The 16,634-nt window shown below is 39.2% G+C and overlaps 1 protein-coding gene across 2 annotated transcripts in view; it reads right to left on the bottom strand.

Moving 5' to 3' along the window:
• ArfGAP3 (ADP-ribosylation factor GTPase activating protein 3) overlaps nt 1–16,634 on the bottom strand; it is a 191,506-nt gene that overhangs the window by 111,228 nt on the left and 63,644 nt on the right. For both annotated transcript variants that reach the window (XM_067142586.2, XM_067142587.2), the window contains one exon: nt 7,237–7,377. In XM_067142586.2, coding sequence (XP_066998687.1) covers nt 7,237–7,377 — 141 coding nt within the window. The remainder of the gene's footprint in view (nt 1–7,236; nt 7,378–16,634) is intronic.

The raw sequence follows: 16,634 nt of genomic DNA, 5'->3' as shown, positions 1-16,634 counted from the left end.
TTAGCATAATATCCGAAGCTTTGAAATAATTTAAAGCAAAATACAAGCCATACGTGGGCAGAATGTAGAAACGTGCATGATGACTTAAATGATAAATAGCACGAAAATTAGAGTGAAACAAATGTGTGGCTTTAACCACACATCCATGTTAATACTTTCATTACCGGTAGCTTCCTTCTCTGTAGGCTATACTCATCATAATTTTAATAAATCTTGGAAGGAAATGTCTGAGGCTTTGGGATTAGACCTAACTCGAACCAAATTACAAGTAATGTGGAGGATGAACAAAAGAATAAATAAATTATATTAATTGTTATTTGTTTTACGTCGCACAGACACAATAGGTCTTATGGCGAATATGGGATAGGACAATGGCCTTAATCAAGGTACAGCCCCAGGATTTTAAGTGAGAAAATACTTTCTTTGCTAGTGGCATCACGTGGCACCGACACAGATAGGTTTTATGGCGGCGATGGGATAGGAAAGGCCTAGGAGTTGGAAGGAAGTGGCCGTGGCCTTAAGGTACAGCCCTAGCATTTGCCTGGTGTAAAAATGGGAAACCACGGAAAACCATCTTCAGGGCTGCCGACAGTGGGATTCGAACCCACTATCTCCCGGATGCAAGCTCACAGCCGCGCGCCCCTAACCGCATGGCCAACTCGCCCAGTAAGTGAGAAAATACACCACAGAAAACCATCTTCTGAGATGCCGAGAGTCACTCGGTGATCATATAGAAGAGCTTCACAATAGACTTTTAAAAGACTTTTTCAAAAATGTTTAATGGATAATTTCAAGTATTTAGGTTGTGTGTTCTCCCAGGATGGTAATATAGTGAGATTGAATCAAGGTGTAGTAAAGCTAATGCAGTGAGCTCGCAGTTGCGATCGGTAGTATTCTGTAAGAAGGTAGTCAGCTCCCAGACGAAACTATCTTTTCATCGCTCTGTTTTCAGACCAACTTAGCTTTACGGGAGCGAAAGTTGGGTGGACTCAGGATATCTTATTCATCAGTTAGAAGTAACAGACATGAAAGTAGCTAGAATGATTGCTGGTACAAACAGGTGGGAACAATGGCAGGAGGCTACTTGGAATGAGGAGATAAAGGCTAATTTAGGAATGAACTCTATGGATGAAGCTGTACGCATAAACTGGCTTTGGTGGTGGGGTCATGTGAGGCGAATGGAGGAGGATAGGTTACTTAGGAGAATAATGGACTCTGCTATGGAGGGTAGAGAAGTAGAGGGAGACCAAGACGACGATGGTTAGACTCGGTTTCTAACGATTTAAGAGGTATAGAACTAAATGAGGCCACAACACTAGTTGCAAATCGAGAATTGTGGCGACGTTCAGTAAATTCACAGAGGCTTGCAGACTGAACGCAGAAAGGCATAACAGTCTATAATGATAATGTATGTATGTATGTATGTTTCAACATATTGTAGATGTGGATTTTAATTTTAAGTATACTCTATTTATCCTTTCTTACCCAACTCTTAACCCCGCCCCTCCTTTCCTCTTTCAATTTCAAATAGTAATAGTTTTTTTTTTAAGTTTTTAAGGTTTTTAAAGTTCCCATGAAGAAAAGATCAAGGATTTTAACACGCTTACTATTCATGTATTATCATCTAAGGATTTTTAGATACAACTGAAGATGATCACTAAGTGGTCGAAACATGTACTGTGATTGTTTAGGTTTTTATAATTTTGCCAAAGGCATGTAATAAAGTATCGATTAGGTGGTAATTTAATCTAATAAGTTGATTTAACTCATCGGTATGGTCATGAAGTGGACAGCTTGCAATATTCTGAATAGCTCGTGCAAAACTGCTAAATTGAAATTTATAGAATTATCTACATAAAAAACTTACCCAAATGTTTTGTAACTGCACCAGGTATAATGGTGTACCTCCTTTCGGTTCCCGATGTTCCTGCTTTAGATTTCTAACCATACATATTTTTGTGTCACTGCTAACTTTATCAAACTGTGACACCATACAAACCTCTTAATTTAAATACCATAAGTGTCGACAGAGCTTTTTTAAGAATACTTGAAGACATACTTGCACGGTGTTGGTTCTCAGAAGTTTCTCTCCAGTTACTCTGATATTCACCTGTTCTATGCAGCTGAAACCGTAACTCATCGACAATTAGCAGCAGACCAATTATGGAGTTCCCATACCATTAAGCAAATTCCACACGTTTTTACTGATGCACATGAGTTAGCGCGCACGATCCCCATTCACAGAAGGTTTCGCTGAACGTGTACGGTAGAAATGTGTCTGGATGCCCCAGATTCATTTGGATGGCGAGTCATTCCACTGTAGCTATTAGTCTGGCCTAAAAGCACTGCCGTAGTCTACGTTCACCTCGAAATTCAATGGCGTGTGGAGCTCCACATTTTCCACAACGGTTATTTCCAATGGTGTTGTTCGTTCACAAGAACAGTTCACAAACATTGCTATTTCTGAAATGCTGCCCCCCTTAATCCAAAAGCCAGTGAGCATCCCTTTTTGAAACTCTGTTAAATCACTTCCCTCATCCATGGCAGCAGGAAGTGCAATGTGTACACCCAACCCGTTGATCGCATTATATACCCGCTTCATCAGCCAATGGCACGTCATGGGCTACGCAATGCACATGGCACTTCTACCAAGTGGTCAGAATAATTTGATTGAACTGTGTATGAAACAAAATAAGTTTTATTGCTATTTCTGAAATGCTGCCCCCCTTAATCCAAAAGCCAGTGAGCATCCCTTTTTGAAACTCTGTTAAATCACTTCCCTCATCCATGACAGCAGGAAGTGCAATGTGTACACCCAACCCGTTGATCGCATTATATACCTGCTTCATCAGCCAATGGCACGTCATGGGCTACGCAATGCACATGGCACTTCTACCAAGTGGTCAGAATAATTTGATTGAACTGTGTATGAAACAAAATAAGTTTTTTTTTTTTTTTTTTGCTAGTTGCTTAACGTCGCACCGACACAGGTAGGTCTTATGGCGACGATGGGACAGGGAAGGGCTAGGAGTGGGAAGGAAGCGGCCGTGGCCTTAATTAAGGCACAGCCCCAGCATTTGCCTGGTGTGAAAATGGGAAACCACGGAAAACCATTTTCAGGGCTGCCGACAGTGGGGTTCGAACCTACTATCTCCCGAATTCTGGATACTGGCCGCACTTAAGCGACTGTAGCTATCGAGCTCGGTAACAAAATAAGTTGAAACATACTTATGATTGCCAACTTCATGCACAATGAACTTGGGAAATCTACTGCTAACAAAAGATTAAACCATATGTAAAAACCGTACTGGAAGCAGAACAAAGATTTTTAATACTAGACAGTGAAACCTGTCCAAATCGAACACTGAATAACACAGAATCCTGTCTATTACGGAATATTTTCTTGATCCTGACGAAAATCATATGTATTACATGTTATTTTTTCTGAATAAAACAAACTGCTCAACGCAGAAATGGAAATTGTTTATGACTTTTCAAAACAGAATTCACATTTTTAACAGGCTATTCTGAAGTAAATTTTATGTTAAAACAAAGTAGTTTCAAGCAACTCGCAACAGTAGGCCACAGAGGTAAACACAACCTTCCTTTGTTCGAGGGCGACAATAGCGGCAAGAACCTTCATTTTATTGCACTGTTTGCAGGGGAGCAGTCTGGATTTCCAGTCCCTAAGTGGTTGAGTGAATACGGTTATTCTGTGCAAGATATCTAGCAAAATATGTGGCGCTGTCATTACGCAACAAAGTCAAAGTGATAGAAATGAAGGAAAAAGAACAAAAGTGTTCGGGATATAATGCTGTAGTTTCATTGCGGTAAAACATAGGTGTATGACACTTTGAAAAACAAAGATCGCATAATGAGCGAGTGGTTGGGGGGGTAATAATGATGACATAACAAGGAAGTAGAAACTAACAGGGTATGACAAAATTAATGAGTTGCTGTGGGAGTGGTTTGTTAATGCTTTTTCTAAGAAAATGCCTATTTCTGGACCTATTCTTCAAAGCCAAGCTACTGAATTTAACAAAAAATTGAATAAACCAGAATTCAAGGCTTCAAATGGTTAGTTCAAAAGCTTTAGAAATAGGCAGAATATAGTTTGGAATCAGGTGTATGGGGAAGCAAGTGATGTTAATCTTACTGTTGTAAGTGAGTGGCAGGAAGAACTGACAACATTATTGGATGAGTTTCTTTCAAACGGCATCTACAATGGAGACGAAACAGGTTCGTTCTATAGAGCACTTCCTTCAAAGTCGCTCTCGTTTCGCAGGGGAAAATGTGAAGGCGGCAAAATGTCTAAAGAATGGGTGACTGTTTTTCTTTGCGGGAATATGGTGGAACAACTTGAACAACCTTTGCTTATAGGAAAATCGGCTAAGCCATGGTGCTTCATACATCTAGATCCGCGTAATCTTTCAGTCATATGGAGAGCAAACAAAATGGCGTGGATGACTGCTGCACTGATGGAGGAATGGCTCACTAGTTTCAATGCCAAAATGAAGAGAGAAAATCGTAATGTGTTGCTATTCCTTGACAATGCTACATGCCATCCACACATCAAATTGTCTAACGTAACACTAGCACGGTTTCCACCGAACACTACAAGTATCACTCAGCCCATGGACCAAGGTGTTATTTACACCTTTAAAAGTTACTACAGGAGACTAGTTCTGCAGGCAATAGCTGCAAAGATGGAGGGGCCAGCTAGTGCCAGAGACATGGCAAAATCTATTTCTGTGCTGGATGCTGTGAAGTGGATCCACATGGCAGTATAGAAAATAAAGCAAGAAACTGTCACAAAATGCTTCAGGAAGGCTAATTTTCTTCCCAGTACTGCAAATAACGAACTCTTGGACAAAGTGGAAGACAATGTGCAGGCCATATCAACCATGTGTTCATCTGGAAACCTTGACATGAATGCTGCCCAATACATCAACGATGATTGTGATGTGTCGCCGTATCAAAACGCTGATTTTGTTACAAATCATTGGTAAGAGACTCAAGGAAAAAATGGGGCAAAATAATGAGGAAAGTAATGAAGAAGAGGAGACAGAAGTTGATGACGGCTCTCCAGAAATCTCTACTTTGGTGAAGCTCTCGCGCATGTAAGGGGTCTACAAAAATTCACTGCCAAACGGAATTTGCCTGAACTATACGAATATTTATGCCGGGTTAAAGAATCCGTCAAGAAAAGTTCAATCCAGCACAACACCAAGCAGGTGAAGATAACTGACTTTTGAAGCTCCAGCAGCAAGACGTAAATTTGTGTGTATTGACAAATAGTTTTGTAGTAGCCTTAATGTGCTCATTTTTAATTTAATGTGGTTATTAAACATTTAGGCCCGGTTTCATCAACACATGTTAAATATATACTAACAAGTAGTTAGTTAATACGGAGTTAGAAATTTAACATCTTGTTAGGTTTCTTGCGTTTCATCAAACTTTTCTTGTGAAATGTTAACTAATCGACTGTTAACTCTGCCAATATTGCGAACTGGTGCGAATCAAGGAGGCAGTGGTACGAACATGCTGTTTTACAGCGCGCTCCGATGCGCTTTTGTTTGAGTACAGCTGTAAAATATGGCGCGTGAAGTGAAACGGAATCATAGTTCTAATTTTTCCTCCTTCGAAAAAGAGTTGTTAATTGAATTAGTTAGTATATATATATATATATATATATATAAGTTATTGACTGCAAGCGCACAGATGGCTTGACGATAAAAGAAAAGGACGAGGCGCGGGAAAAGTCCGCGAGGGTTTCAATGGGGTAAACAGATACATTTTTTTAGCGGGTATCCGCTGTCACCTAACAAGATCACTTCGTCAATTGTCCCACTTCAAACTGTGCTCCGATATGGGAGTTATTAAATATTGTATTGTCGTGTGCAGAACCAGACTACCTAGCAAGTATATCCCTGATTTGGAGGTTAGGCTCACTAATCACCTGAACATTAACATTAACAGAGAAATGTCCCTTTCGATTACGATATATTTCGGCCCAATTGCCTCCAGGTGATTGGATTCTTACATGTGTGCAATCTATTGCACGTAGAACAAACACCAGGAAAACGGCTTATTTCATAGAAGTCGCGGATAATTTGCTGACGCTCTTCTACTAAAAGGAATGTTATACACCTCCTTCTCATGGATGCTATTGCTGCAGACACTCGACAAACAACTCTATTAACAGTGGCTTTAGAAATTCCAGCATTGTCTCCGGCCATTATGTGAAAATAACCAGTAGCAAAAACTCGTATTATCAGTACCTGCAACATTGGAGAAAGAGGTAAGTTTCTCTTCGTAGGATATTCTAACCTCACTTGAATTTCGTCAACAACCTTAGCAACACTGTTTTCGATAACCTGTATCTATCAAGAAATTTCGAATCCGTCAAATTTTTAAAGTCATTACGTCGCTGAACTCTTCTTCGATCAGGATTGTTTTGTAAAAGATCTAAATAGAGTAATTCCACCTCGAAAGCGAGATTCACAGCAGCCATTTTGGAACAGGTTGCTAAATGCTAATGTTAGCCATTTAACATTGGAAATGGCTGATGTTAACTTTAATACGCAGTTTAACATTTGTTAATGTTAACATTTGTTGATGAAACGCAAATTTTCTTAAATCGGATGTTAAAATGATTTAACACCTTGTAAAGCACTAACATGTGTTGATGAAACCGGGCTTTAGTGTTTTAAGTATTTACAAAATTTGTGCCGTGAATTGGAATTACATCACGATTCACTGATAGATAAGACACTGGAGATTCTTTGTAACCTAAGTTCAGTTGCCTAGTGTGAAAGTTTTCACACAATGTATAGCATGCCTTTCACTATTAAGACTTTTCAGATAATAACAGTGTATAACAAACAATGTCACATTAAATACTGTATTTGATTTACCTGAATAATACGTAAACCTGTCCAAATCGGAAAAAATGTTGGAACCCGATCACTTCCGTCTTGAACAGGTTTCACTGTATAACCAATAAGAAATCATTGACACCCATTCTTCTCATTTGGGAAGAGATAACATATTATAAATATTAAAAATCAGTCACCCTTTTGAAATTTTTACTGACGACCACACATTTCATGCCTTGTGCTATAGAATTGAGAACAAGATGATCTCTGAGGACAGAGATAAAGAAGCAATGGAGTGGCCAATGAATCACATTCAGTTCACACACTAACCAACGTTTAAATGCTTAGTGCTACTTACACCAGGACGTTTTGGCTGAGCCTTGCGAACACCTATAGTTGGTTTGCGATCCTGGGGAGGATCTGCACTAGGACTTAGGATTGTGTCCACATTAGGCCCAGCACCACTTGTCACAGCACCATTTGATAGAGTCAAACCCAACTGGAACAGAATATTTCATATTTCCCAGGAAAATTCATGTAAGAAAAGTAGAAAGAGGAAATCATACATAGTTTACAATAGAAAATAAAACCAAAATTACAGTTCACAGTCACAAGCAGAATTAAGTTACCCAATTCTGTCTTGCTACCTTATAGCACTGCAATTTAATTAAAATTGTATCCATTCTCCCAATATAATTTTATTCCTACTGAATTTATGTACAATGCTAGAACGCAGTGAATGACACATTACAAGATATTAGAATCATTCTGTATTGACGGTTTTCACTTTACAAAGGAAATATAATATGTCCTCCTATCCGTACATACACATCTCCACCATTAGATGGAATAATAATAGTTAAACATGTTTCAACTCCTCCAAGCCATCTTCAAGTGAAAAAAGGTTTAAAGTTATTTACATAAGAGATGCTAAAAAATGTGTTACAAACATAATGAAGAAAAGAATGAAAAACAAAAGAGACATGACAGAAATAAAAAAAAAAAACAATTCAATATACACACATTTCCATCATTAGACGGAGTAAAACTCAACTCGTTTGAAACATCCTCAGCGAAAAAAGTTAACGTTTTTATGTAACTGATGCTAAAAAATTTGTTAAAACCCAATGAAGAAAAGAATGAAAACAAATGAGACAAGACAAACAGTAAGTGATTATGGTGAGGTTGTGGACCTCTTAGTCTAAAATTTGCAGTGTGTTTTAATTAAGAAACAGGATGAAATCACTGCGTTAAAAATTCAAAATGACTGTCTATGTTGAGTCACCATCACAAATAGTTAAGAGGGCAGCAAAAAGCTTCAGAAACTTTTGAGAGAAAACATGTGCTGGGTGAAATGTATGTGACAGTGGAAAACCACCAATGGAGTTCACATTTTTTAATAGTTGCACTCTTGAAAGGCCTGACCTTCTCAATTTTAGCGGTCCTGTTATCAATGATTGTGTCCAATGTTGGCTAGGTGTGTTTGCCTTATTTATAAACAGTCAGAAGGGCAGCGAAAGCCATGTTAAAGAAGATAACAGATGACACATAGTGGAAACCGTCAATGAAGTTCAAATCCGTTATGAAAAAAAATGAGGTTGTATGAGAAACTTGGGCTAATAAGTAAAAAATAAGTGTGAAGTAAACTTTTAAACTTATTAATTGGTTGTCCTCACGAAATGGCCCGACCTCCTTAAATTTTCTTTTTGCTTTACGTCGCACTGACACAGATATGTCTTATGGCGACGATGGGATAGGGAAGGCCTAGGAATTGGAAGGAAGCGACCGTGGCCTTAATTAAGGTACAGCCCTGGCATGAAAATGGAAAACCATGGAAAACCATCTTCAGAGTTGCTGACAGTGGGGCTCGAACCCGCTATCTCCCGATTGCTGGATACTGGCCGCACTTAAGCGACTGCAGCTATCGAGCTCGGTTCCTTAAATTTAAGGGTCCTGTTCTTACGATTGTGTCTATTGTTGGCTCAGCTGGGTTTGCGAGGATGGGAGGAGTGAAGGGGGAAGGGGAGGGGAGGGGAGTGCAGGGCTGGTGGGGAGAGGGAGTGCAGGGGGGAGTTGTGGCAAGTTGGAGAGATGGAGGTGGGGTTTGTTTATTTATAGAAGTTCTGACAAATATATGGAATGAATGTTTCAAGTAGAATGTTCTTTTTTTTTTTTGTTGATTTCATTTAAATTATGAGAGCGGTTCATAAACTGATCTATATCGATGTGGATGCTCTCGAGAACGTTGAGCATCCACATCGATATAGATCAGTTTACGAACCCCTCTCATAATATAAATGAAATCAACAAAAAAAGAATATTCTACTTGAAACATACATTCCATATATTTATCAGAACTTCTATAACAAAAACAAACCCTGCCTCCATCTCTCCAACTTGCCACCACTCACCCCCCCTCCATCCATCACTCCTCCCATCCCTGCAAACACAGCTGAGCCAACAATAGACACAATCGTAAGAATGGGACCGTTAAATTTAAGATGATCAGGCCGTTTAGACAGGACAACCACTTAATACCTAAGTTTAAAAGTTTTCTTCACACTTTTTACTTATTAGCCCAAGTTTCTCATACAACCTTATTTGTTCTATTACAGATTTGAACTTCATTGGCAGTTTTCCACTGTGTCACATACATTTCACCTGGCACATGTTTCCTCTCAAACTTGTTTCTCAAGTTTTTCGCTCCCCTCTGAACTATTTGTGACTGTGACTCAACAGAGACAGACTATCATTTTGAATTTTTAACACAGTGATTTTGTCCTGTTTCTTAATTATAACACATTAAGTTTTATACTGAGAGGTCCACAACCTTGCCATAATCACTTATTGTTTGTTTCCATCTTATCTCATTTGTTTTCATTCTTTTCTTCATTAGGTTTTAACACATTTTTTTAGCATCAATTACGTAAAAAAATGTTAACTGTTTTCGTTGATGATGTCTCAAATGAGTTAATTTTTATTCCATCTAATGATGGAAATGTGTGGAAACTTTTCAAGGGAGCAAGGAATATTGGTGTAAAAGGGGGGAAAGTGTAAATCGTGGGAAACAACTTGTACAGGTATATATGAAAATGCTCTGGAAAGGAGGTAAATGTTACACAAATGCATATTATTAAATTATAGAGTATTTTAATATCAATCGATTTACTGTATTCACCTCAAATAAAGGTCCGTGTAAGTTCATTATTGTACTGAATTAACTGTTGACTACACTGCCTTTGTAATTCTGCTCATCCTTTGCCCAGGAAAAGGTTACCGGTAGGTGGTTAAAAATTTGTGTAGTACATTCTTTTATTACAGTAGTTACTTTCTTAGAATGGCTATAGAATTACCTAAGATGCAATACTTTCTCTGAGTGAAACATTTTAATTGCTACTATTGTACCTGTATTTACAACATTAACACAAATTTATTCCAGATGGAAAACTACACAATCACTGCTTCCTACCAAAATAGTCCAGAATCGATCTCTGTTTACACTTATTTCTTATGAACTCCATTTGTTTTTCAAGCTCATAAAGGTTATGAAAATTATTTTCACCCCCCTCCACAGATGACAGATACTTGTGTAAAACATCCACTGCTGCACTTGCATCAGAACTGGTAGGCATCACTTCACTGTCTTCCTCTGCTTCATCACTATCACCGGTGGGAAACTCTGCTGCCGTTTGCTCAGCAACCAACTCCTCCACACTTCTTTCCTCTGCAGTGATCACAGAATTATCTACCCGAAGAAAGTCTTCAGTAGTGCAGTCTGACTGCAACATTCTCCATACATTAGGTAGCAGGTTTTCTTCTTCTTCTTCCTCCTCTTCTAGCAGCTGAGATTCGGCCTGATTATTGAAGAATCCAGCTTTGAAGAAACAATTTGAGATGGCAGTCTACTTCACGGCTTTCCAAGACTTTGCAATGAAGTGAAGCCCATCCAGGATTGAAACTTTAAATGATGATGGATCCTTTCCAGCATCCATAAAGAATAAAATTCGCTGCACCAGGTTCTTCCTATAAAGTGACGTAAAGGAGTGAATAATCCCTAAATCCATAGGTTGTAGCTTGCTTGTGCAGTTAGCAGGCAGAAATTCTAACTGCACATTCCTCAAATTAACATCCACGAGATGTGCAGGACAACGGTCGATGAAAAGAAGGCTCTTCCTATTTTGCGCACCCATTTTTGAATTCAGAGCAATTAATTGCTGTCGGAAAAGATCTGAAGTCATCCAAACTTTATGGCTGGCATCGTAGGCAGTAGGTAATGATCGCACATTCCTGAAGCAACAAGGCTTTTTAGTTTTCCCTATCACATAGGGGTGGAGCTTCTCAGAGCCATCAGCACTGGCTCCCAACATCATTGTGAGCCTCATCCTGCTGTGTTTCCCACCATGGCATTTATCTCCTTTGAATGCCAAAGTCTTGCTGGGCAACACACTGAAAAACAGTCCAGTTTCATCTAGGTTAAAAATGTTCCTGGGTTCGTAAACCTTCGTCAGCTCCTGCAATCTTCTATCGATCCATTCTTCCACAGATTCATCACTAACTGCATTATATTCGCCACAAATAGTTTTATAGGTTAGGTTATACCTTTTCCTAAATCGGTCGATCCAGCGATTGGACGCGCTGAAATTTTCAATGCTAAGAATGTTTGCCACTTTAAGCACCTTTTCCCTTATGAGTACACCATCAATTGGAATGCCTGTGGCTCTTGAAGTTTCAAAGCAACTTTTCACAATTTTTTCCATTTTCTCATATTTGCAGTATGACGCATACTTCCTTTTCTTGGAGTTTGGTCCGCATTCTGAAGCACTTGATGTAATGCTTCCTCCGGTTTTCACAATTGTATTCAGCGTGGATACAGGAAGCTGTAATTCGTGTGCAAATGAAACACGTGTTCTGCGATACAAATCAACCTTTTCTAATATTCTTTCTCATCCATAGTGAAATTTTTCTTTCCTTCTTTTTTTCCATTATTAGCAGGAAAACAATAAAGCGATAACAAAGAAGGATTAACAAATACACACAACAGGAAAGGAAGATCGCGGCAATTCACTCTGACTGCTCGACTCGCATAACAAGAACAAAAAACGTAAAACAAAAACAAAAATACAGTAAATGTAACGAATCAACGACAATAACTTTAACAACTCCAACTACAAACGCAAATGTAAAACAATAACCGTGAAATAAACTCGGGCAAGACAAACACTGAAACACTTGATGACGTCTCCTCCTTGTGGCTTATACTGTACTTAGCAATAGAGCAAACATCTCATATCTCCTTCTCCTTTGCGGTTTTGTTAATTCAACTCTTTGTCGGATTTCTTCTTCTTCTTCTTGAAAGATTAATGGGCACTTTATCGTTATTGGATTTGAAAATAAGGTTTAGAACGTAGTGGAAAACACCTGATATCAAAGAATGCGCTGCATTGGTTACGCAGAAGTTCAATACTGAGAGTTCTAAGAGTTATTATAGACCATGGTTGTTTGATTTGGTCGTCATGCCATGGTTACTCAAAGCGGTTTAGGTTAGTTGCGACGCCATTTTATTTCGAATTTTAACACATTTTTTAGCATCTATTATGTAAATAATTTAAACCTTTTTATTCACTGAAGATGGCTCAAACGAGTTGAAACAGGTTTGACTATTATTATTCCATCTAATGATGGAGATGTGTATGTATTGAATAGGAGAACATATATTCCCTTTGTAAAGTGAACAACACACAAGCTATTTTACAGCATACAATAGGACAAGAGAAGAGGTAGGATCTTGAAAAATGATGTGCAGGTGGAGGAAGTTGTGTCAGCTGTCAAAAGAAAAAAAGAAAAAGAAACGTACCTGTTGCCTATAGTTATACTGGACCAGTTCTGCATGCTACTAGAGTGGTGTAGTGGTAACTATAGTAGATAGACTGGTATTCACAAGATTGTACATTTGAATATAACTTACTGCTTTCTTTTTTCCTTTTTTGAGAGAAAATATAATTGCTCCCGTCTTCTTTATGACTGTTTTTTTAAGTAATAAACACCAGGCTCATGAATTAATTATGTCATGACTATCATTATTACAACATTCTGGCTTCAAATAAAGAGAAAAAGATTTTATTCTCAACAAAAATATTTTCTATGGCATAAAAAACGTTTGTGGCATCTGCCTATGAAAATTCAAACAATTAAGAGGAAAATAAAATATATAAATTCAATATTTAGTCCATCTTTCTCCAAACACGATCAGATCTTGCAGTCGAGTGAGCATGGAGCGAGTCTTTTCAAACAATGACTGTTCTTAACCACAGCATGCCAGGCATCCTGGACATGCACCTACAAATCGTCAGGACGCCTTGGAAGGGGATTGGGCCAACTTTCCCACATGTGTTTCTTTACTTGTGCCAACGTATTCTCAATTGGGTTCCAGTCCAAAGAGCAGTGAGGTTAGCGATCAATCCCACATCCTGTCTGCTCACAAACCAGTTGAATCAATGTGTAGATTGGATGATTATCCTGCTGAAATTTAAGAATTTCCTCACGATACAACAACCTAGTATAAAGAACCATATAATGTTCCAGCAACCGCTTATGTTTATGCTTATTCAATTTTCTGCAAATACAATGGATTGTGCCCACTCAACAATGAGAAATCCATCCCCAACATAAGACACTCGACCACCGAGAGGACAAATGGCGTCAAATCTGTGGTCGAACCGGATGGCAGTAGAATGATATACCAGAGCGGGTCCTTCCTTTGTAGTAGAACAGGCGACTTCATCCGAAAAGTTTACCCTTTTCTATCCCAATCACAATTTCCCACTGCAGAGACTTAACGCTCATCTATATGCTCCTCTTAAGAACTTCTCTAAGAATGATGCAGCGAGATCTCAAATTGCTGGCCTTTAAATCATTTCTCACAGTCTGGTCGTGGCCAGGAAAATTAACAAGTGCCTTCAAAGCAGCAACGGAATCAGAGGGATTTCTTTCCGGCCTTTGCTATATTAATGTGGCATTCTGTCACGGTGTTGAAAAGTTTCCTTCTACCACTCCCATTTTTTTGAGCAAAAATACCTGAACGTCGATAATTTCGGACCCATCTCCAAGCTGTCCTTTTTGAAACGTGGAAATGTGTAGTTGCTTGGGATGCCGATAAACCAAATTCAATTACAGTCTGTATTACACTTTTTTCATTCCTTCACAGCAATGAAGCCAAGTCAAACAGTCTACTACACTATGTGATCAAAAGTATCCGGACACCTGGTTGTACATGACATAAGTTTGTGGTGCCCTCCATCGGTAATGCTGGAATTCAATATGGTGTTGCCCATCCTTAGCCTTGATGACAGCTTCCACTCTCGCAGGCATACGCTCAATCAGGTGCTGGAAGGTTGCTTGGGGAATGGCAGCCCCTTCTTCATGGAGCGCTGCACTGAGGAGAGGTAGTGATGTCGGTTGGTGAGGCCTGGCACGAAGTCGGCGTTCCAAAACATCCCAAAGGTGTTCTATAGGATTCAGGTCGGGACTGTGCACGACAGTCCATGACAGGGATGTTATTGTCGTGTAACCACTCCGCCACAGGCCGTGCATTATGAACAGGTGCTCGATCGTGTTGAAAGATGCAATCGCCATCCCCGAAGTGCTCTTGAACAGTGGGAAGCAAGAAGGTGCTTAAAATATCAATGTAGGCCTGTGATGTGATAGTGCCACACAAAACAAGGGGGGCAAGCCTCTTCCATGAAAAGCAAGACCACACCATAACACCACCGCCTCTGAATTTTACTGTTGGCACTACACACGCTGGCAGATGACGTTCACCGGGCATTCGCCATACCCACACCCGGCCATCGGTTCACCACACTGTGTACCATGATTCGTCACTCCACACAACATTTTTCCACTGTTCAAACGTCCAATGTTTACGCTCCTTACACCAAGCGAGACATCACTCGGCATTGACCTGCGTGATGTGTGGTTTATGGGCAGCCGCCGACCATGAAATCCAAGTTTTCTCACCTCCTGCCGAACTGTCATAGTACTTGGAGAGGGATCCTGTGTGATGGTCTGGGATAGATGCCTGCCTATTACACTTTACGACCCTCTTCAACTGTCGGCGGTCTCTGTCAGTCAACAGACGAGGTCGGGCTGTACGCTTTCATACTGTACGTGTCCCTTCACGTTTCCACTTCACTATCACATCAGAAACAGTGGACCTAGGGATGTTTAGGAGTGTGGAAATCTTGCGTACAGACTTCTGACACAAATGACACCCAATCACCTGACCACGTTCGAAGTCCGTGAGTTCTGCCGAGCGCCCCATTCTGCTCTCTCACGATGTCTAATAACTACTGAGGTTGTTGCTATGGAGTACCTGGCAGTAGGTGCTGGCACAATGCACCTAAGATGAAAAACGTATGTTTTTGGGGTGTCCGGATACCTTTGATGACAGTGTATGTAACTTCTTCCAAGCTGAGGCAAGCACAATGTAATCTTCATCCTCATCTTCCACTTACATTTTTCACTGACCTTGAAGAAGTAGGTAACGGAAGGGTTTGTGAAGTAAAATTCAATTTATATAGATATATTACTTGACCTTGGAGAAGCTAGCTTTCGGGAAACAATTGGAGAGTGCAGATCCTTGAACATCCTTCCAGACCTTTGCAATGTAGTGTGGGACATCAAGTATTGATATGTTGGAGGTTAACTCCTTTGCTGCCTCCTTCAAATTCAATGCCCTTTTCATGATGCTCATTATATAAGAGGACTTGAAGGCATGGGTTATTACAAAGTTGAGAGGCTGTAATTTGCTTGTGCAGTTGGGCAGCAAGAATTCAAGCTGCACATTCCTCATATGTAAATTCTACCCAGCAATCAACAAAGAGAATATTTTTTCTTGTCATCTTGTCATCTTTGAATCAAATATCTCAAGAAGTTACAGATATCATCCCTGCCTTTTGATTGGCATCGTAACTAGTCGAGTAGTATAATAAGAACAGTGAAGTTTTCAAAATACAGCAGCTGTTACAAAACAACTAAGGATGTTTCCCCAAAATACAGCAGCTGTTACAAAACACCTCGGATACTGCCTTAACTGCAAATTGCTTTAACATCGGCACTTTCACAAGATCATCAATTTTTAACATGTTTTTTATTTTTCATCAATGATTCGACTACAAATTAATGAACATTTTTCAACAAGTTTTTATATATCATTTTAAAACTCCGCTCAACACTGAACAAACACACTCCAATTATTTGTGACCTGGACTCTAGGACTCAACCATTTTAAGTGTGTTTTACGGCAAATTTCATGTTGAATGTGTGTCAATACTCTTTTGATTGATTTACTTATTTGCTTGTTTTGAACTGATGATGATTCCAAGGGAATCAAAACCGGTCTTCATTTAATAAATGTTACATATTACATGAAGTGTTGAATGGTGCAACATCCCTCGATTTATTCCTATTATATAAGTCAAACATCAACACGGAAATGAAAGTTATAAATTATGATTATGATCAGTGAATAGCATCTTCACATTTTTAAAGCAACAGGGTTCTTTGATTTACCAATTACCAAAGGACAAAGCTTCTCAAGAGCCATCAGCATTTTCCCCCAAACCAGAGCAAGACTACTATGTTTTCTTCCATTATACTGTTTTCTCTTTGAAAGGCAAAATTTTTCTGGGAAGGACATTGAAAAAAAAAACAGTTCTGTGAACGTTAAATGTCCTTTGTAAATTGCTTTTGTAGTTT

This window comes from Anabrus simplex, chromosome 3 (assembly GCF_040414725.1).
Source record: "Anabrus simplex isolate iqAnaSimp1 chromosome 3, ASM4041472v1, whole genome shotgun sequence".
In the NCBI taxonomy this organism is placed as follows: Eukaryota; Metazoa; Arthropoda; class Insecta; order Orthoptera; family Tettigoniidae; genus Anabrus; species Anabrus simplex.
This window is presented reverse-complemented; position numbering and strand designations above follow the sequence as displayed.